The sequence below is a fragment of the Poecile atricapillus genome, chromosome W (assembly GCF_030490865.1).
Source record: "Poecile atricapillus isolate bPoeAtr1 chromosome W, bPoeAtr1.hap1, whole genome shotgun sequence".
Classification (NCBI taxonomy): Eukaryota; Metazoa; Chordata; class Aves; order Passeriformes; family Paridae; genus Poecile; species Poecile atricapillus.
Genome location: NC_081288.1, coordinates 93,286,199 through 93,309,817, shown reverse-complemented (window position 1 = coordinate 93,309,817; position 23,619 = coordinate 93,286,199). Strand labels below are relative to the sequence as shown.

At 43.6% G+C, this 23,619-nt stretch overlaps 1 protein-coding gene across 1 annotated transcript in view; it reads right to left on the bottom strand.

The window, feature by feature from the left end:
- Positions 1–23,619, bottom strand: part of LOC131591629 (SET-binding protein-like) — a 510,094-nt gene that overhangs the window by 41,468 nt on the left and 445,007 nt on the right. The window contains exon 8 of the mRNA XM_058862520.1: positions 18,993–22,437. Coding sequence (XP_058718503.1) covers positions 18,993–22,437 — 3,445 coding nt within the window. The remainder of the gene's footprint in view (positions 1–18,992; positions 22,438–23,619) is intronic.

The following is a 23,619-nucleotide window of genomic DNA, read 5'->3' as shown; positions in this document are numbered from 1 at the left end:
TCTTTTTTATCTTTCTCTGATTCTGCTGCACTTCTGTACTTTTCTTTCCTCTCCTGGATTTCTCAGTCTCCTCTGAGCTGAGCTCCTTTGGGATCTTCCCTCTTGGAGAGTCACGCTTATCTCAGTTCTCTAGGTTTGAAAAAAACTCCCAAGCTCGTTAGAATCTTGTTTCTCTTGTTTATTAGAAGGTCATTACAAAACTTGGCAGGTCTATCCAGACTACCTGAATAAGCTTAATCCACTGCAATCTGGCTTATTTTCTTATGATGGTACAGAATGGCCATGTGGCTCACTTTGTGTTTGAAAGCACAAAATGGCCTCGAACTACGCAGTTCTTTTATTTTTATACTTATTCTTATCCAATTAACAATAGACATGTATATTATTTTTCTTAATGACCCAATGACCCATCACTTGTGTGCTGCACTGCAGCACTTTCTGTCCAATCACTATTACCCAAAAACCTCTAGAAGAAGAACATGAAGAAGAAAGAAGGAAAATAAACAACATTCTAAATCCTCCATCTTGCCTTCTGCTTTCTAAACTAACTTAAACTCTAAACTAAATTTTTCACCCAGTGACTTAAGGAAACTCTAATCTACACACTCACACTTTTAGCTTTTCTATCTAACTTTAGCAGTTGTTTTCATGTATCACCATGAAAACATGCTCATGAATTTCATGTTATATGAAATTCAGTGTTTTTCTGGATCTTAGAACTAAGTATCAGAAACAAGGGCACACACTCTGTGTCTCAGACTCCAACAGTCCTGAACTCCTGCAATGTACATCTATGATGTGGCGAAAACTTGTACGACTTGGGCCACAAGAATATGCTTCTGCTTTAGCAATAATGAAGCAGGATGACAGGGAGGAGACCATGCTTGATATGGTAAAGAAGCTCTGAGCATATGCAGATGCCATGCATGGCCCAACACATGCAAGAATCGCAGATGTGGAAACACATCTGCAGAAATTAGAAGATAAGATAGAGGAGAATCACAAGAAACTCAGAGAGAAGATTAAAAAGGACCGTATCAGAATCTTGGCAATACAGATCAGAGGTTCTGGTACCAAATGCAGACATCCCCCAGATAGGGAGAGAAGATATACCCTATGAGGTGAGCTGTAGTTCTTCCTGCATGATTGTGGGGAAAACATGAGGATATGGGATGGAAGACTCACTGCTGCTCTGGCACAACGGGTGCATGAACTGAAGGAGAGCAAGACTCAGAGAGGAAGTTCCACCAAAAAAGAAGGAGCTCCAGTTGCCCGTAGCCATACTGCCAGGTATGATGATGATGACATGTCCGATCCCCTTGAAGGAACCTCCAAGACATATGCGCAGAGAAAGAAGGATAACCAGTCTTAGAGGGGCCCTGCCTCTAGTCAGGTAGAGGCTAGGGAAAACCATCTTTTGGACTGTGTGTATTTGTTGGCCTGGCACATCAAGACCACAAAAATATGAGGCCTTGGTTGGCACTAGTGCACAGTGCACATTAATCCCACCAAGAAATGTGGGGGCAGAATCTGTTTCTATTGCTGGCATGACAGGGGGATCACAGGATTTTACTTTGGTGAAAGCTGATGTGATCCTGACTGGAAATGAGTGGAAGAAAAACCCTATTGTGTCTAGCCCAGAGGCCCCATGCATTTTGGGCATAGACTACCTCCAAAGCAAATATTTCAAAGACCCAAAGGGACTCAGGTGGGCATTTGGGAGAGCAGCTGTGTTGGAGTCAGAGGCACAGAGTGTGCCCTTATCTCTGATACCTGGCTCTGACATCCAAGAAAGCACTGAATTTCATATAACATCCTGAAAACAACTGTTAAAGTTAAATAGAAAAGCTAGGAGTGTAAATGTGTAAATTAGAAAGTTTTCTTAAGTCACTGGGTGAAAAAGTTAAAGTTTGGAGTTTAAACTAGTTTAGAGAACAGAAGACAAGATGGAGGATTTAGGGTGTTGTCTCTTGTCCTTCTTTCTTCTTCATCTTCTTCTTCTAGAGGTTTTTGGGTAGTAGTAAGTGATTGGATAGAAGATGCCGCAGTGCAGCACACAGGTGTTGGGTCATTGGGTCACTAAGAAAAATAATTTACTTGGCATTTGTTAATAAAGTAAATAGACATATGAAAGACCTTAAAGAAGATCTTTGTTAGCCATTTTGCACCTTTCTATCTTAGTGCACATAGCTCCTTGTACCTTGCATACATGTAATGCAGATAAGAGAAGAATAAACAATCAAGTCCGAACAAGAGAAAACTTCCACTCTCTCATCAATCTCAGTCCAAGGGGAGAAAGAACCTAACCACGAATGTCACATCAAGACACAGCTGTAGAGACAGAGGACGTTAAGCAATTGAACACCTTGCCTTGGACTATCAGAGAACCCATCTGCAGTAAGACTTCTGAAGGGGGAAGAGCAACAAATACAAATTGCCATTTCAACAGTGCATCACCGACAGTACAAAACAACTCAAGATGCTGTGATTCCCATCAATAAGATGATCCGTGAGCTGGAGAGTGAAGGGGTGATCAACAAAACTCACTCACCCTTCAACCGTCCCATTTGGCCTGTGCGGAAATCTGACACAGAATAGAGATTGACTGGACTATTGTGCCTTGAATGAAGTGACTCCACCATTGTGCGCTGCTGTGTCAGACATGTTGGAGCTCCAGTACGAGCTGGAGTCCAAGGCAGCAAAGTGGTACGCCACTACTGACATTGCCAATGCATTTTTCTCCATACCTTTGGCAGCAGAATGCAGGCCTCAGTTTGCCTTCATATGGAGGGGAGTGCAGTACACCTGGAATGGATTGCCCCAGGGGTGGAAGCACAGCCCTACCATCTGCCATGGACTGATCCAGGCTGCCCTGGAAAAGGGTGAGGCTCCAACATCTGCAGTAATTCAATGACATCATTGTGTGGGGGAACACGGCAATGGAAGTGTTTGAGAAAGGAGAGAAAATCATTCAGATTCTCCTGAAACTGGTTTCACTATCAAGAAGAGCAAAGTTAAGGGTCCTGCTTGAAAAATCCACTTCCCGGGAGTGAAGTGGCAAGATGGACTGCGTCAGATTCCCACCAATGTCATCAACAGCATCACTGCAATGTCTCCACCAATCAACACGAAGGAAACACAAGCTTTCCTAGGTGCCATAGGCTTTTGGAGAATGCATATTCCTGAGTACAACCAGATTGTGAGCCCTCTCTACCTGGTCACCCGGAAGAAGAATAACTTCACTGGGGCCCTAAATGGCAACAGGCCTTTGCTCAGATCAAGCAGGAGATCGCTCATGCGGTAGTCCTTGGCCCAGTCAGGAAAGAACCAGACGTGAAGAACGTGCTCTACTCTGCAGCAGAGAACCATGGTCTGTCCTGGAGCCTTTGGCAGAATGTGCCTGGTGAGACTCGAGTCTGACCACTAAGATTTTGGAGTCGAAGCTACAGAGGGTATGAAGCCAACTACACTCCCACAGAGAAGGAAATTTTAGCAGCCTATGAAGGAGTCCAAGTTGCCTCAGAGGTAATAGGCACTAAAGGACAACTCCTTCTGGCACCCCAACTACCAGTGCTGGGGTGGATGTTCAAAGCAAAGGTTCCCTCTACCCACCACGCCACCAATGCCACATGGAGCAAGCGGATTGCTTTCATCACACAGCATGCCTGTATTGGAAAACTGAATCGCCCTGGGATTTTGGAGATAATTACAAATTGGCCTGAAGCTGAAAACTTTGGTCTCACAGATGAAGGGGAACAAGTGACACATGCTGAAGAAGCTCCACCATACAACCAACTGCCAGCAGAAGAAACATGTTACACTCTTTTTACTGATGAAAAAAATACATACTTTAGTTACATCTCACATTGTAACCCAGGACAAGGAACAATAGCACTTTTAAGATAAAGATGTTGAAAAATATCTTTAAAAAATACACATACATTTGTGCATTTCATAAATGTGACTTGCATATGTTTACATACATGACACAGCACTAAGAAATAGCTGTATGCATTAACATTGCATATTTAACCCCAATAGGTCCTAAAAGATGTAAAATAAGTCAAAGCTGACAAGACTAACTAATGAATGGCCAGTGACAGTCCAAGTTGGTGCAGTACAGGGAATGGACTTTTGCTGTGACTAACCAAGGTAGTTGGTGGCACTCCCTCAATGGGACACTTCACTCTTGGTACAGGTTTCTTGTGGCAGGACTGTGTGGCAGGACTTTGCCCCCTACCACAGAAGAGCTTATCTGTTCAGTCCATCAGCTGGTGTGATAGCTCTGGGCATTCTCCCCCTCACATGCATTGGTGAGATAACCCAGGCCGGACATCTGTCATAGTGAGTTATCTATGGCCCCAGAGGGGTACAGTCCCCAGCTGACAATAAACATCTTGCCTTGAGAACAAGATGTAGGGAGATAAGATGGAATTTCTGACTGACATACACTTCACTTTACAAACTATAAAAGCTACACAAAACTTTCACAAAGCAGAAGTCTTCTGCACACACCATGGAAACGTGTAGGGCTTCTCATCAAAGTTTGGATGCATCTTTGTGGTTACTTTCCTGGGAATTGAGTGAAAGGGCTCTATGTGTACTCCACCATCAATTCGGTGGCAAGCTACATTGACTCCTAATCTATACTATTTCTTCACTAGCTGTAATATAGGTACCTTTTATTGTGCACTATATTTTTATCTACTAATAGTTCTTTTTTTTATCCCGAGTAGTAAGTAAATAAGTCTGTTGAAAGTCTTCTGTCTGGTAATCTTGTGTCTATTCAATAAGTAATTCATTTTATAATACACCCAATCAGCCATTCTTAAGAACTTGTGAGTGAAAGCCATCTAGGGTGCAGGCCACCACAAACAGCTACTGCCAAAAATTTGAGTCAAGGGCAGGACTTGTCTAAGTTCTCACTCCATTTGTAACAGACTGCAACCAGCTCCTCCAGAAAGTAAGAGGGAAAACTCTTCCCTTGACATCCTGATAATTCTAGATTGTAAAATCATGCATAAGCTTTAAGGTTATATGATAGGACTGTTTTCTACCATATGCATGACCACCACTACATAGCACCAGAGAATACTGAACTTTTAAAAAACGGCTAAATGCTGTTACAACACAAATAAAAATTTAAAAATAGTGACAATTCAATGGCACCTGCACCAGAACACTACATTGAAACAAACTGCACTTCCTGAATGCCTAAAAGCACTAAATGGTTTTCTTGACCCTTGTATCACAGCCATCTCCACTGAATGTAGGTGGGTTTGCTCCATATTTCATCTCCAGCAACATACAATGAAGTTGCAAACGGTATTACTGAGCATACCAAAATGTCCACTCAGTAAAAATAACACTGAAATTGTGATATACATGTATTTTCAGCTTTCATCTAAATATTTAGGGTGTCTCCTCTTATCTCTGTTATATATAATTTTTATATTGTGAAAGATGACAAATACCAAATGAAAAGAGCAATTAAACTATGGAAGTGGTTTCCCGGGACAAAACTATATGATCTTATAGGACTTTTTTCTTCTACCTTTTATTTTCTGATTTGTCAATCACTGTTTAGCCACCCGTCATGGTTTTAAAGCAGTAACTAAAAAATTACTAGAAAACTTACTTATTTCTTGCTGTGAGATATGGATTAGAACAAGAGCAAAACAGCCTTAAAACTTAAAAGGAATAAAGAAAGTTTATTAACAAAGCTACACGAATAAGAAAAACAGAATAAACTCTCCAGAAAACCCTTTTTTCCCCCACTACCCAACCATTCTCTTGTTCACATGACAACATAAAGACAAAAAAACTTTGGTGTTTACAACAGTCCCAATTCTTGCTATAGTCTTTCCATCAGTCTTTGTAGAGAAACATAAGTCTTCTTCTGCTAATCTATGGAGTTTCTCACAAGAAAACTATTTCTGTTATAGCTTTCTATTTCTCTGATGCCAGCTGCCCGAAAATCTGCCATCAGTTGTCTCCTCCCATTTCACATCACTCTGAGGTGTGTTATGGGTCAAATGAGTCTAGGGATGTCATTTTTAAGGATGAGTTATTCAAAGGCAAAAGTTCTCTTCATCTGTCTCTGTGAGCTTCTCTGGAAAACAGAAGTTTTCTCTTTGCCTCTGCAACGGCCCCAAATCTTCAACTATTACTTCTCCCCCTCTGTTCCAGCACCTCACTGTATCACAACTACTTCACTTTTTGCTCAAAATCCACACTTTGAACACTCTAGTCCTCCCAATATACTCTGTCATGAATTAAAAGAGTTTTTTTCAGAACACTATTGTCCATCTCCATAGCTTTAACAGAAAAATATTTCAGCTTATTAAAGCATCTCCTTATTCTCTACCTCTTCTGAAGCTTAATTCTTTTCTTTACTGTCTCTGATAGTTTATAAAGTCTCTTTACATGTTGATTACTCTCTCTTTCTCTCTCTGGAAAAAAGGATTAATCTACAAGTCTCATCTGGGTTGTGAAAGAGTTAAAATCTTGCCCAGGATTTGTAGATGGTTTCTTGATCTCTGCCGGAGCAGCGGCTGGAACTGTCTGCGATGGAAGATTCTTCATGGCTGCTCTGGAGAGTGTGGTCACTGTCTCAGCCCGCTGCAGGTCGACCTTTTTTCTTTCTTTACTCGGCAGCCTCTGGTGAATTCAGTCACGGCAAAAAAACTGCAGCCGAGCCAGGGACCAGCCTGGCCCGGCCAGAGCCCGGTGGGGAAGCCCCGCAGGCCTGATCTCCTGGCCGGGAGCCGCGGCAGGCCCAGCCCAGCCCCTGCCCTGGTCGCATGGCCTGGGCAGGGGAACAGGAAGCCAGCTAAAGCTCTGTTACCTTTCACAGCCAGGAAACAAAAAGAGATGAAGAAATTCCCAGGCTTAGGTCTTAAGGTGGTGTTCACAGGTTGATCTCACTTTTCAATGATCAAAACTGCTGTCAATTCTTAAAAATGGCCAGTTGTTGGCTAGGAGAAAAACTCCCACCATCCTCCAGCAGTTTTAACTTCTTTAGGTGTTTCTCTTTGTTTTCTTAAATGCCAATCTATCACACCACCACAGGGAAATGTAAGATGAATTAGCAGAAAGAAGGTGAAGATTATAATGGAAAAGTTTAATTCCCCCCTCAGTGAGAACTGGTCAATAGTTATGGCTAGACTTAAGTGCAGACCTACGTTGGGAATCCCAGTGAAGGTCGAAGGCAGAGAGGATAAAAAGCTGCACTGAAATCTTAGACAGTGTCATGGTTTAAAAAGTATTTTAAAAAGATTTAAAAGTTTAAACAGCAAATCTGACAGAGCTTCTACTGCAAGTTCTACCACACCATCTTATATTTCTATCAGCATGGAGAATAAACAAGGAAAATAACATGAAATGGCCTTTTTTTTACTAACTATATTTCCACGCCTGGTGGGGATCATCCCTCTACTTTGGAAACTCCTTTGGGTTCAGCAGTCTTAAGAATTTTGACAATTTGTTGCATCTAAGTGAAATATATTAAATTGGAAGTAAAGGTTTAGCAAACATCTGTTCAAAAAGCAAAAAGGCTACAAATCCAACTGTTATCAAACTGTGAAATCATAATCTTCCACTAAAAGACCAATAAATAGACTTGTTACAAATTTTAAGGCTTTTAACCCCTGTCTTCTAGGACACAACTTCCTTAATGCAATAGACACTGGAGCATTTGATGGAGAATATTTTTGTTTTTTGTCAGGCATGTAGTAACCCTGATACAACTAGTGACTGAATTCAGTCTCTTTTTCAATATGTTTCGGTGTCTCATTTCTGGGTGTCACAATTAGTCTGATATAATACAGTATCATGAATGGGAATGTTTTCATTGGTGTCCTGGTTTAGGGCAATGTTGTAATGCATTTAGAAAAATGGTATAACCCAAGATGTACCTCAGATATGTAGAATGTTAGCTTCTTCCCCTTATCTCTTCCTCCCCAGTTTTCCTTATTGGCTGTGTGAATCTAACCCTTCCCCCTGCCTTCAAAATGGAGCACGTTAACAATTTTCTTTCTCTTTCCCCCACGCGATCCCTGGAATAAAGCTCCAATACCATCTCAGGAAGGGAGAGAGCCTCGGTTTAGTACCTCTGTTCCATGCTATAATATCTTCCCTGCCTCCCTGGCTACTGCGGGGCGGATGGTGTTAATATAGAGGCAGGGAACATATAGAAAATATAGCAGATTGGTGCCCTGGTGCGAGGAGTCTTAGAACTCCCCACAAGCTACTGGAACTCCAGCAGTGGAGTTCAAACGAGTCTATTGAGGGTAATCAATTACCTTGGGAGAGACATGCTGTTTTCGGCAGCTGTGCTCTTGAGGAAGGACCCGATAGCCCTTTGAATCGTCAGATGTTGGAGTCTGAGATACTGTGTGCCCTTGTTTCTAATACTTAGTTCTAGGATCCAAAGAAACACTGAATTTCATATAACATGAAATTCATGAGCATGTTTTCATGGTGATACATGAGAACAAATGTTAAAGTTAGATGGAAAAAGCTGAAAATGTGTGTAGATTAGAAAGTTTCTTAAATCACTGGGTGAAAAAGTAGTTTAGAGAGCAGAAGACAAGATGGAAGATTTAGGGTGTTGTCTCTTGTCCCTCCTTTCTTCTTCATGTTCTTCTCCTAGTGGTTTTTGGGTAGTAGTAAGTGATTGGATAGAAGATGCCGCAGTGCAGTACACAGGTGCTGGGTCATTGGGTCACTAAGAAAAATAATTTAGTTGGCATCTGTTAATTGAGTAAATAGACATATGAAAGACCTTAAAGAAGATCTTTGTTAGCCATTTTACCCCTTTCTATCATAGTGCACATAGCTCCTTGTACCTTGTAATGCTGATAGAAAAGAATAAACAACCAAGACCGAACAAGAGAAAACTGCCTCCCTCTCGTCAATCTTCAGTTCAAAGGGAAAAAGAACCTAACCATGAAGTCCTTAACGAGAAAATCAGAAGGTCGGATCCAGAGCAGAGGAGATTTCTTGCATTATAAACGAGTAAGTAACGCGGCGAGTTTCGAAACGGCGGCCGCAGAACTCGCCGAGCTGCGCGCCCCTCCCCCCCGCCGCCGCCACTGGTCCTGTTTCCGTCCCAGCGCGGAGGCAGGAAGCGCGGCGCATTTCAGTCCCGAGCCGAGACTGGGAGGCGCAGATCCAGGCCCGGTCCCTCCGTGAAGCGCGGCGGGCTCGGGCGGGGCGGCAGGGCCAGTGTGAATGCGGCCCACGGCTACGAGCGGCGGAAGGTGCGGAGCCGGGGCGGCAGCGGGCTGCTGTGGAGCCGGCGGCTGCGGTGGGAGATAGCCCTGAGCCGTACGAGTGGCGGCCGCGACGCGGAGGACAGGCAGCAGCATTTCTTCCCCTCGCGGCCCCGGCCACGCGGAGACTGCGTGGCGCCAAACCACGGCGCGAGTGAGCAGTGTTCCCCCCACTCCCCCACAGCCCGGCCACGTGTTTTTAGCGGCTCGGCAAGAACCGCTGCGGCTGAGCTTAGCAGTTTGTGCCTTAACCCAGTGAGAGAGTGAGGGGGCGGAACTGAGATAAGCCTGCCTGGCTTGGCTCCTTTTGCGGTGTAAAGAAGGAAAAAAAACCCAAAAACAAACAAACAAAAATAAACAAAAAAAAACCCCAAAAACAAAACCGTTTGTGCTAGCAGCTTTTAACAACAAAAAAATGGGATTGTTGTGAATTAATATTGTGATATTGGCTTTTTCACAAGTATTAGGATAAATGTTATATGTTATATGCTTTTGCTATATTTTTTTCTCTCTTAGCAAGTTTTAGGTGTAGAAGAATTTCGAACATTAGGGCTATGTCTCATCTGGACAAAGCAAGATAACCCCAGCAGGCAAAACAATGGGGGCCAGGCTGTTACCAGCAGCAGGGCATGGGGACCAGACTCTTAACAGTGGAAGAACGATGAGGCCCAGGCTGACATCAGCGGCAGGACGAGGGGGCCCAGACTGTTATCAGCACTGACCGCTTGCAGAGAAAGGAACCCCAGCCCAAATAAAATGATGATCAGAAGAAATTAAATATCCATGGAGCTTGCTCTAAAAAGGCGGAACCAGGGAGTGGCCATGCAAAATACTTCTTGGAAAAGTTTGAATATGCATTAAACCCTCACAACAGGATGGGATAAAAGGAGTGTTCCAAAGACACCAGGTGTGTTCCTGGCAATGCGCCAGGGCACCTGGCTGTTTTAACCCTTTGATTTATTATCTTTGTCTCCTAACTGTATTTTTGTTTATATTAAACCTTTTATAATTTATTAAGCGAGTGAACTTTGTTTTTCACAGGATCAAAGCTATCTACACCCCAACCAAATTTAGAATCCAAATTGCAAGAATTTTTAAGTACCACAGATGTTAAGATTTCTAGAAAAAAGTTGAAACATTTTATCTCATGGCTGTCCCATAACACTCCACAGTTTGACGTGCTAGATGTAAACGCTATCCCTGCATGGGATAGAATTGGCAATTTCTTAACACTTAAAGTGGAGGAAGGAGACAAATTTGCTTCAAAGTATCTCCTGGTTTTTCTTATAATTCAGAAAGAATCGATTAACAGAGAAAAAGAAATAAAAAAGCAGCCACTGCAGTTTCCATTGGTTCCCCTGAACCCTTTCCCCGAACCCTCTGCTCCTGAGCTGAAAAAGACACATAGAACAGATCCAGAAACTCAAGAAATGTACCTTGACAATGCCATTCCTGGTTCCATGTGTCTCATTCTGCCCCCCATCTCTGATAGTGTCACGCAAGCTATCAGAGGGCTCTCCCTGTACCCTCATATCCCAACTGTTAAATGCAATGAATCCCCCTACCCCTACATGGCTGGGATCCAAAATGGCGCTGGCCATGTGCCAGATAGCCATGTGGAGAAACCACCATCATATTTCTGTTCCCCTTCCACCCACCTGTCTCCACCCATGACCCCTACTCCTCCCATAACCCCTCCCCTCCCTCACACATCCCCCCTCCCTCTACCATACCCTCGCCCTACATGGCACCACCTTGCAACCTCGCCTCCAAGTGTTGTAACACTGCTCCCCATGCCCCTGCCCCCTGTCCCCACGGGGAGGGTGGAGGGGGTGGGAGGGATAGCCCTACCCCCTGCTCCCGTGGGGGGGCAGGGGGAGGAGTGTCCCAGCCCTGCCCCCCGGGGGGGAGAAGATGGGTCCTGCTACCGAGCCGGTGGTGAGTCAAGGCCCCATGGGCCTGGTGGGGGTGGGGGTGGGTGGGAAAACCCCAGAGATACAGGCTCTGGGGAAGATAAGGATATGCTTACAGCTGCAACTGTGATATTTACTGGTAAAAAAAGAACTAATAGACAATATTAACCTTTTTCTTACCATGATATCCGAGAGATTTATAAAATCCAACATGAATTTGGCAAAGATAGTGAAATATTAAAAAGAATGATTAAAGCTACCTTAAAATCTCAGGAGTTCGTTCCTGCTGACCTCAAAGACTTCTTCAGGTGCCTCCTAACCTCCATCGAGTTTGATTTTTTGGGAAAGCTCATGGAAAAAGTCCTTAAAGGACCTCCTAGAAGAGCTCAAGCAAAGCATTCAGGTTACAAAAGATGCAGAAAATAATGGAATTACTTTAGAGCATTTATGTGGGATGGGGAGGTGGACCAAACCTGAAAACCAAGTGCAGGTTCTAACAAAACCTATTTTAGATAAGATCCGTGATATAGCAGAAAAAGCTTATAACAAATTACCAACACTTGAAATCCAAGTCAGTTATGTCAATATTAAACAGTTTCCATCAGAAAGTTTTTTGCAGTTTGTCAACTGGCTTAGAGGACAAATACAAAAGCAGGTGGAAGGACCAGTGGCACAGGAAGAACTGATTAAATCTGCCTATCAACCCTCCACCCACTATAGCAGACATGATCGAAACATGTGACAAGAAAACAGATCTGTATAGTGCACACGACAGGAAGCCAGGACTGATAAACCCAAAGACTGTGGCAGCTGCAACACCAGGAATGAACAGGCCACAGATGTCACCAGAACAGCTGCAGCACATCATCTGCTTCCAGTGCAAGCAGCCAGGACATTTCACAAAGAATTGTCCTCAAAACCAGCAACAAAGGAAACATCAGAAAGAAGCTGTAGCCAATTAACAAAAAAACTAGGAAAAAAGCGCTTTTCCGTCAAGTGCCAAGACACAAAAGTAATGGACCTGAAACAGAAAAAAGACTATTTTAATAAAAAAAGGGAACAGTGGGAGCAGGGTGGGGGACTGCAGAAACATAATTGTGGGGAATGCATGCCTAAGAAGATCTGGCAGCTGCAAAAGCGATCCAGACTTGTAACTTCTGAAGCTTTTCATTCCAGATCTGACCATTGGACAGTCATTGGAGTGGATCTGCAGGACAATTCACAAGACCTGGTAGGACTGGATAGTAGGTATTTTGTTATTGGAGACACAGCACACACACACCTAAAATCCTCTGTTCATGCTGAAAAAAAAGATGCCATCATCCTGCACGACATGGATGATGTGCTAGTATGCTGTACCAATGACAACATACTGCAAGACACAATTGACCTAGTGGTTAAAGTTTTAACCTCTGCTGGATTCCAAATGCAGGAAGACAAAGTTCAAAAGATGCCGCCTTGGAAATACCTGGGCCTGGAGATCACAGTGCAGACAGTTGTCCTGCAGAAATTTGAAATCATTAGTAATCCTAAAACCCTAGCAGATATCCATTACCTGTGTGGGTCCTTGAACTGGGTCAGACCCTGGCTAGGTCTCACTAATGAAGACCTGAGCCCCCTGCTCAATTTATTGCAAGGGGAGAGAGAGTTGCTTTCTCCCAGGGAACTGACTCCAGAAGCAAAAACCGCTATTGAAAAAGCACATAAAGCCTTGACAGAAAGACAGGCACATCGCTTCAAACCTGAGCTGCCTTTCAAATTTATTGTCCTGGCAAAATTACCACATCTACATGGGTTAATATTCCAATGGGTCGAGGGGCAGAGAGATGCACTATTAATTATAGAGTGGGTCTTCCTCTCCCATCAACAACCCAAAACCATCACCAAGCCACAAGAGCTGATGGCTCAGCTGATCCAAAAGGCCAGGGTGAGGCCGTGAGACCTGGCAGGTGGTGACTTTATGTGTATTCACCTTCCGGTCAGACTTTCTGGAGAAGAAAAACACTCCCCTGAGAAAGTGACCAAAGAGATGCTTGAACACCTGCTGCAGAGTAATGCTAACCTCCAGTTAGCTCTGGACAGCTCCTGTGGGCAAATATCAGACCACGCACTGTTATGAATGCACTCAAGAGAATGATATGGTTCAATCAAAGAAAAGTTTTATTAATTACAGCAAGCAAGCAAGAAGCAAAAGATCAGCGCTGGGCGACAGGGGAGCAGGGGAATTCCCTCTCTGCGAAACTGTCGCGCCGCTAATTTCGGGATTCCGCCTTTTAAGCTATCCAGCTTCCGGGTTACGTGTCCTTTCTCGAGTGTCTCTGCGCATGTCTCTCCGGCTGTTCGGGGGTCTTTCCCTGCCTCCTGGTGGTCGCGATATGAAGATCCAGAGTCTTCCTCAGTCCTCCCTTTGACCTTTTCTCACTGTTTTTCTTTTTAAGGCTTATCTCTGGAATTCAAGAAAGCTCGCAAGGGCACTAATAATTTATGCAACCATCAGAAACAACCTTCAACCTCATCCTGATTCCACAAAGCAATGCTTTGCAAAGCATCGTATCTTGATCGTATCTTGTATGTTTAGGCGAACAAAAGGGTCTCTACTTACACAATCATTACACGCACCATCACACAAATTGTTTCATGAGGAATTCCACCTTATTCCTTGTGAGAAAAGGAGCCGTAGGCCACTCAAAGCTCTTACGGTGTTCACTGATGCATCTGGGATCTCCCATAAGTTAGTGATGACTTGGAGAAATCCTCAGACTCAGCATTGGGAAGCTGATGTTGAGTTTGTTAAGGGGTCACCCCAGATAGCTGAACTGGCTGCGGCCATGAGAGCCTTTGAGAAATTTTCAGAACCGATTAATTTGGTTACTGATTCAGCCTACGTAGCGGGGGTGGTGTCCAGAGCAGAGCAGGCAGTTCTCAAGGACATTGAGAATGAACATCTCTTTAGGTTGCTCTCAAAAATGATTTATTTGGTTTCAACTTGAGAACATCCTTTTTATGTGATGCATGTAAGGTCCCATACTGATTTATCGGGTGAAATCACTGAGGGGAACTGTAAAGCTGACTCCCTTGCCGCCCCAGCCGAAAAGGTGCATCTTCCAGAAGTATGCCAACAGGCTAAGCTGAGCCACTAGCAATACCCTCAAAATGTTCCAGGACTGATCTGTCAGTTCCAGCTGACACGGGGTCAGGCTATAGCCATTGTGGCCTGTCCCAGTTGCCAGCTCCAGGTGGTGCCATTGCTAGGTGTCAGGGTTAATCCCCAAGGCCTTGGAAGCTTCGAAGTTATGGATGCTAAGTATGAGCAAAAGCAGGGAGCACAGTGCCTGTGGAAAAGCAGGCCGCATAACTTTCTCAGTCTCACCTGAGAAAGTGGCCTGGGAAATCATAAGGAGGAATTAAAATAATCCTCAGAGATAGAAGACAGACTTGCAGGTGCTATTTTTCAGTTTCTCATTTTCTTTCAAGACAAAGTTGAGGGGTGGTGTACCCCACTGACCAATGATGGTAATGTGTTAGTTTACTAACCAATAAGAATTTTACCTTTCTGTACTTTAGCGTATCAGTCTATAAAAAAAGATCTGAGGTAATAAACCTCAGGGTCTCCTATTCAACGCACAATAGAGTCTGTGTCGTTCTTCTCACCATTCCCAATGGAGCGACAGTGAAGTGTGGCAGACAGATATCACACACATTCCCTGTTTTGATCGCCTTAAGTATGTACACGTGAGTATTGATACATACTCAGGAGCAGCGTATGCTTTGGCTCAAGCTGGAGAAAAATCTGTACATGCCAAACAACACTTAGTACAAGCCTTTTCAGTGCTGGGGATCCCTAGGGAAATTAAAACAGATAATGGACCAGCACATAAATCCAAGGAGTTCCTGGAATTTGTCCAGCAGTGGGGAGTGGACCACAAAACCAGCATCCCCCACTCCCCCACAGGTCAAGCCGTGATTGAGCGTACCCACCAGACACTCAAACAAGTCCCAGCCAGGCAGGGTAGAGGGACAGTGTGGGCGTCTCCACAACAGAAGCTCTGTAAAGCCATATTTACCATCAATTTCCTGAAGTGTTCATTTGAAAACATGAATCCTCCAGTGACTGGGCATTTTAACAGTGGTGATCAATTTAAGTTGTCACAGCGTCCACCGGTCTTGATCAGGGACCCTGAAACTTGGCAAACCAAGGGCCCCTATGAACTTGTCACCTGGGGGCGTGGCTACACGTGTGTGTCCACCCCTACAGAGCCCCAATGGATACCTCAAAAATGGGTAAAGCCTTTTTTTTTTTCAAAAACCCAGCCCCAGCAGAAAAGGAGGAGAGACAAGTGGCAGTTGCTTCCAAATGAAGACGCCACCGGAAAAAGCAAGATGAAACCTTCCTAACCTCTGGTTACTCTCTGACCTGCTTACATTGACTGTGAATATGCTTTAAAAAATGTTTGTCTCTTTTCTTTCAGAAAAAACCTACCTCACACTCAAACCCATGATGAGCTTTACCTCAGCTGTCATCCTGCTCGTGCTGAGCAGCCTGGCAGCTGCCTGGATCGTCCCTCAGCCATGACAGAACATCTGGGTGACCCTGGTACACACACTCCAGCAAGAGAGCATCTGCTTGTCCACTGCAGCAGCAAAAGACCTTATATCCACCTGTCTGGTAGGAATCCCACTGCAGGCTGGAGACTTTCCAGCCAGCTTTAGTGCCCCCAAGTTTATTACAATTCCCAAAACACACAGCGCCCAGCCATATGAAAACCGTAAGCGGCGGGCTGTGGCAGTGAAGAACCCTGTAGAAAAGTGGTTACCAATTCTGCCCAAGGCAAATAAAAAGCCCCAAGAATTGGAGTTATTGTGCTCCTCCCCTGCACCCTTTTGTGTTCATTTCATTTACAACTCACTGTCAGATCCAAAACTATATCACCACATAATCTAGTATCAGAAAGAATTCAAAGCAAAACAATGGTGTGGTACACTAAGTCAGGTCCCAGCAGACGATCCTCTCCGCTCACATCCAAGAAGCCTCCCTAAAGGTATATTTCTGATTTGCGGAGATAGAGCATGGGCAGGACTCCCATCTTGCCTTCATGGACGGCCTTGTACTTTCGAGCGGCTGTCCCTGTTTCACCCAACCAAACCCAAATTATTAAATGGATTCAGAAAGATAATTCGACCTGTGAAATCCACAAAAGAGGCACTGATATTTTAGACTCAAATTGCGATTCAGACATGTTTCATTGGGCAAAATCAAAAAGGGTTGCTACATCCATATTTCTTCCATGGGTTGCAGCTGCCAAGGCACTAGATGAATTAGGACAGCTTGAGTGCTGGGTGGTTAAACAGGCCAACTTAACATCAGCCGCCCTCAGCTCCCTCCTCGAAGACGAAGAAATTACCAGACAGGCCACACTCCAAAATCGAGCAGCCATAGATTTTCTTCTGCTGCTGCATGGACACAAATGCCAGGTATTTGAAGGACTTTTCTGCCTAAACCTGTCCTTGAAAGCTCCCAACATCCAAGTAACTTTCCAAGAGATGAAAAACTTGATTGGACAAGTGAAGCAAGAGGCCGAGGACTGGTTTAGTGAGCTGTTCAAAGGCTGGGGATTCACAGGATGGTGGACTTTGATAGTCAAAACAATCCTGTTGTTTTTTGTTGTTCTGTTTCTAATCATGCTAGCATTCGGGATTGTTCATTGTTTAGTTTTAAAAGCTCTCAGTAATTTAGTCTCTACTACCTCAGAGATCAACCACATAGAACTAGAGGACTGGAAGCAACTGGACTGGCCCGCCAATCATGAGTGGTGGACAAACTCGTGTTCTGAATCAAAATAAGCTTATAACCCTTCAAAAATGTTTAAATAATAAGAAAGGGTGAGGTGTTGTAATGCATTTAGAAAAATGGTATAACCCAAGATGTACCTCATTTTTGCTATATTTTATATATTAGTAAAGGCCTGTCTGCACAAACCAGTCTTTGAAATAAGTTGTGATATTAAAGGCTAAAGTCCTTGAAACCTTCCTGCAGAAGAGAGAGTAAAGCAAAACAATATCCTTGTGTATAGGAGAAAAAATGTAAACCTATGTGTATTAGCCAATGGTAACTTGCTTAGCCCACGGACCCTGTAAAACCCTATATAAGTGTGCTAAAGATAGAAATAAATGGCGTTCACGTTTACTTCTGTGAAGGGTTGTGAATAGCTGGCAGCATCTCAATACCTCAGATATGTAGAATGTTAGCTTCTTCCCCTTATCTCTTCCTTCCCAGTTTTCCTTATTGGCTGTGTGAATCTAACCCTTCCCCTTCCCCCTGCCTTCAAAAAGGAGCGCTTTATCAATTTTCTTTCTCTTTCCCCCACATGATCCCTGGAATAAAGCTGCAATACCATCTCAGGAAGGGAGAGAGCCTCGGTTTAGTACCTTTGTTCCATGCTATAATATCTTCCCTGCCTCCCTGGCTACTGCAGGGCAGACGGTGTTAATAAAGAAGCAGGGAAAATATAGAAAATATAGCAGGGCAAATTTGGGAGAGATCTCATTTTAGACTGTTTTCATTGTTATAGTCCAGATACTGGTCTTGGTGAAGGAAATGAAAATGTCTAGGTGGCTTAAGTCTGAGCAGTCTTTGGAATTCAGTTACAAGTAAAAAAACAAACTTTGGAGCCTTACTTTGGTGGGTTAGGCAAATTCTCATCTGATTCACTTTTCATTTTGGAGGCAATGGATTATGGTTTTTTTTCAAGCTCTTTTTTTAGCACATCACAATGTCATCCACCACTGGTTGGTTCAGTAAAGCTTACCCTTTTCCATAACCTAGTGTGAAATCTGCTTTGTGATAAATACCTGATGGTGCAGGAGCTCTGGGCTTGCTTCCAAGCTAAATTAATTTATATTGCATCAAAACACCTGCCTCTGTCATCACAAAAGCAGCTCCCTTTTGTAAAGTACAATTCAGTCTCTCAGACAAGATTCAGATTCCTTTTTTGCTGCTCTGCAGGAGATGAACAGATGTCCCTAGCATCTGAAAGGAGTTTCTTCCTTCTTCATCTACCCAGCTTATATATCCAAGTCATGACACCTAAAACTCTTCAGTGTCAGTTGGTGAGGGTTTATTGCTTTTGTTACACCAGTCCCTTCCCATAGACACTCAGTGCTCAGGATAATTACTTTACATGACACCTACCAACTGGAAGTGACAGATTCACACTGGTATTGTACCCAGGATCTCCATATATTCAGCACAGCCAGCATCATGATGGATCCCTCTGGATCAGCAGTACACCACAGCAGTCATGGGACACACACCCAGCTCCACAACTTCCCATGCATCTGGTCCTTCTCATCAACACATGGCTTTTGTATGCTTTGTGAACCAGAGAAGAGATTCTTCACTCTGTACTGTGGCTCTTCTCCCAAAGGCTGGGCAACAACTACCACCCCACGAGAGTAGACACCAATAAGAGGGATACCTACCCGGCCAACAGGTATTATAATTGATGCTGTTTCAGAATCTAATGGTGAGATTTTTTGAGGAAGCTCAACAAGCTATGAGAAATAGGTGAAGACAGGACAAATAATCCAAAAAATATTGTGCAACAACTAAGACTTTTCAAGGTTTGGGCTTAAGGCATGCACAACTTTCTTGTTGATCTCCCCAGAGTCTGGATGCAGACTGGCAATCAATTAGAAAAAGCCAGAGAAGTTATTGACTCATAAATATATTTGGTGTAAATGGCAAGTCCCTCTTTGTTTGGCATTAAAATTTAAATGCAGTAATGTAAAATAGAATAGAGTTTACCTGAAGAAGCTGAAGAATGATAAGTACTTCTGTTCTTCCTATTTGTCCTGAAGGGCTGTATGTCCTTTCCCCTGTAAGTTCCAAACCCTTCAAAGCTTCTTCTTTTATTCCCACTTGCATCATTGTTCTGCTTCTCACTTGAAGAATTCATTTCACCAAACATGTCCAGGGACTCTGACCTTCCATTACTCTCAGTATTACGAGAGTATCTCCTTGTGCAAGAGTCAACAGGATCATTGCTTAAGTCACTATTGTCTTTACTCTGTGTCCACTGCTGGGCATCAGAAAGTGATAATATAGACAATGAATCTGCTTCAAAGTTAGTCTTTGAGCTTTTGTGTCTGGTTTCACAATGCTGGTGCTTCTGCTTCTCTTTGTGTTTTCTTTTCTCGTTGAGCAAGGAGAAGTCTTTATCTGAGTTGCTTAGCCTTTCATTAACTGCATGGCTGGAGAAGCCAGTGGACTTGCTAGCAAAGAGACCACTCAGCTCTTCATGTGTCCCCAATATTTGCTCATCCTTGTCCTTGTGCTTATGTTTGTGTTTTCTTTTGTGAAGTTGGCCACTTGAAAGGCTTGTTCCTCCAACCTTTGGGGGAGCCAAAGAGGACTGCATGTCTCCAAGGCCCATTCCCATAGGGGCCTGTACGTGCACTCCATGTTTTGCTTTATGTTTGGCAGTGGTGGACATCTTCATATGAGAGCTTGCATGGAATTGGGGTGGGGACACAGTAGGTCTCATAAATGGGGAAGCCACTCCAAGTGTGTGAGACAGGTACAAAGGAGCTGGATACTGACCATAGTAACCAAGATTCATCATAGGCATTGATGTGTAAGGCATTCCATAGGGTGCATAGTAACTCCCACTGGGAATAGGGTAACCAAACCCTTGTAAAAAAGGCACCTTTGTCATGGTGTCATTGGTTTTGGTAGGTCTACCACTCTTCTTCTTAGACTTTATATCAGAGGTCCTGCGAAGATAGAACAATGGGTCATATTGGATATATGGCACAGGGTAGTAGTGATCAAAATTAATCCTAAAGATGCTGGGATGTGGATTTTCATGATAAAATGTATAACTTTTATGGGAAATCCTGAACACTTGAAACTTATTGATGAGTTCTTCAAGGTCTGCCAGAAACTGGAGGTCATCTCTGTTCTGCAGGCTTTTCCTTTTCCTCTTGTGCTTTGGCTTTTTAATACCATCATCAAAGAGAAAGCTATCCACAATGAGATGTTTCTGCCAGTGATCATGCTTGTTCTTTATGCTGGTGTCAGATGGGATAGCCTCTGGATTGTCCAGGGTGCAGAAATCAAAGGAGTATCTCTGGCAGGATTCTGAGCTTTTCTCTCCTTGGTCAGAGGTACTGTTGTTGTCTGTACCTATCCCACTGTCACTTGGTATGGTTTCCTCACTATGAGACTCGCTCACCGGTGACAGCGTGACTTCTTTCAGAGAACCTATTTCACAGAGGTGAGAAGGTGAATTAGCCATTGGCTGGGGTGGAGACAGCTTCCAAGTTTTACTGTGCATTCCTTTCTGGATTTTTGTAGGAAGAGCACTGATAAGTTGAAGATTTGGCATAGTTTTTAACTCTGAAAAATTAGTTTCAGTGCTTGCAGGGCTGAGGTTGTCGTTAATCCCCACTAACTGTGTTGAAAGTGGATGAATAGCTGCTGGTGATGATGCCACAAGTGACTGCAGGTTGGAAGGCACTGCTGGGGTTTCTGGCTGGCTGGAAACAGGCCTTGAGTGCTTGATGGCTGTCCTAGGTTTCTCTGGATGAGGCTGCAGCTCTGCCCTTGGCTTTCTGCCCCTTTTTTTACCAATGTAGATAGTCCCTCTCTTGCTGACATTGATCTGCTTCCTTAGTCTAGCATCAATGGTGGTTGGCCCAGCACTAAACAGGGTCTGGACTTTTGCTTTCAGAGATATGCTGCTGGAGCAGGAGGACAAGATCTGATTGAGAATGTTTTTCCTCTGGAGGGTTTTCATTTTATTAATGGTCTTAATGGTCTTCTTATCTAAGACCCCAAGCTTTGTGACACTTTTGTGAAACTTGAGTTCACTGATGGACTTGTCCTCTCCTGGAACTATCTGGGCCAACTTGGGCAGATTCCTTCTCCTCTTCCTTTTCTTTGTTCCTGGAAATTCGTGATTGATTGGACTCACTGGGCTGGTAGAGGTTCCCTCATGAATGGTTTCAACAGTGAGCAAAGGCTGTTTCTTTGGTCGTCCTCTTTTTTTCTTGACAGGTGTGATCACAGTAAGACTGTCTGTATTGGTATAAAGAGGGCTGGATGGTGTGATGGGATAGGCTGAAGGAGGCTCCACCATCAGCTTCTCAGATGTTGTCATGGAGGTCTCCTGAAGGATAGATTTAGGTTGGCTACAGGTCCATTGCCACTTAGCTGCATGTTTGGGGTGTTGGACTTCAGCTAATTTGCTGGCTGTGGAAAGATCAGTGGGTATGAGAGTGGATGTCACAGATATTGATTTTCTGAGTCTGGTGGCATGGTTGGGGGAGGCTTTGTCAGTGAACACATTATCAACAGCTACTAAGGGGGACTCTTCTTCAATCACTTTTCCTGTCTTTGTGGCTCGAAGATCTTTTTTACTCCCCTCTGGCTGAGAGCTAGTCCTGTTTGCCACTTCACTGCTCATAGCAAGTCCAGAAGGCAGACTTTTCTCCTGGATAGTTTTCTCTATGAAAGATTTTGTGGAGTGCCTTTTTTTCCTTTTGTGGCCAGATGTATCTGTTGTTGGAGACTTTATTGGGATAGTAATTCGTATGCAACTGGTGTCACTTTCACAACTGCTAGCAGAAATGGGATTCTGATTTGAGGGTAATGTATCCAACACACTGTCCATTGAATAAGACTCCTTTTTTCCTTCCATGCTGTCAAATGCTTTCTGAGCACTCTTTACACATTTGATGTCTGTGGTTTGGATGGCTTGACTTAGCAAGTTGTTTTTGCAGGACTTCTTTGTACTCCTGGTGGGCTGATTGGGGGCTTCCAGCTGCACACCTCCCTCTTGATCTCCAGGAAGCAAAAGCCCATTGCACTCGGAGGCATTGCTCAACTGGGCAGCCCTGCTGATGCTGTTGGGTGATGGGACTGCACTGCAAATGGCAATCTCTTTACTACTGGCTGACAGCTGCCCCCATGTGCTACTGGAGCACAACTTTTTTGCCTGGGATTTGCTGAAGGAAACTCCTGGCTCCAAAGTGGAGACCTTGGTGGCACTGACTGCTTCTCTACTGGGTTCTGTGTTAACAAAGCAACTTTGAGAAGTGGATCCAGTATCAGAGCTTGCTGACCAGTCAAGATGGTGCTGGTTGCTACTTTTTTGCTGGTGCTTTGATTTTAAGGTGTCACTGGCGAAGTCTTGTTGGAGACCTGGATCATAGTGCAAAGCAGAATGTTTTTGTGGTCTGTCATAAACCTGGAAGGTAGCAGAAATAAACAGAAAAAAAAATTAGTTTAGCAGTCCATTCATAACCCCTGGTTGCAGATCTTTATTTTGTACAGTGAATGACAGCTCTTCTTAACCAATATTCTTGTAAGGGTTAGAAACTTTTATAGAGTCTTATATTTGAGCCAAATTTGCATTTATATTCATGCACTGTAAACAAGTTTTGTTTGGTTTTCCCACTCCAAAAAAAATGGAAATATTTCTATAAATACAAAATTGCTAAGGAAATATATTCTACTGTTTTTTAATTTAAAGCACAAGTAAAATCACAGAATCAATTAGGTTGGAAAAGACCTCTGAGATCATTGAGTCTAACCTATGACCAAACACCATCATCTCAACTAGACCATGGCACTAGGTGCCACATCCAGTCTGTCCTTAAATACCTCCAGGGCTGGTGACCACCACTTCCCTGCACAGCCCATTCTAATATCTAATCACCCTTTCAGTGATGAAATTCTTCCTAATGTCCAACCTAAATCTTCCCTGGTGCAGCTTGAGGCTATGTCCATTCATTCTGTCCCTGGTTGGTTGGGAGAAGAGGCTGATCTTCACCTGTCTACAACCTTCTTTCAGGTAATTGTAGAGAGTACAAATATTCCCTTTCAATGGATGAATGGTGCAACTCAGCCTCCTGGTGAGAATTCCTTTTTCCTAAAAAATAATCCTTCACAGAACCTGAGGTTCAACAACAGCAATTAAGCTCATTTTTGTAAACAAGAAGAATGCAAAATTATCTCTGAAGCTGCTAACAAACAAGAGGAAAACCCATAGGTCCACTTCCCTAAGAAGCTGGAATCTGCAAAGATTTACTTGCCTAAATTTCCCCACAAACTTAGTGCTAAAAATCATATGCAGAGCATTGAGTGTGTGAGGCACACGTTTCAGGTTCGAGATTTGCTTTACTCTCTTTCCATTTTAAAAATCTGCTATTTGCAATGTTGGTGAGAGGTATTTTCAGTATGATTTCAAATCTTCTGACAGGAGCTCTTCAAGCCACAGAGGTTTATGGCAAGGGCAGATTTATGCTGAAGACTGTTTGTAGAAGGACATTCCCTGCCAAAGGAGGGCTTATCTGTTCTGCCTATCACCTGGCTCGATAGCTCAGGATATCTTCCTCCTCACATGAATCTGCTAATTGGTGAGATAACC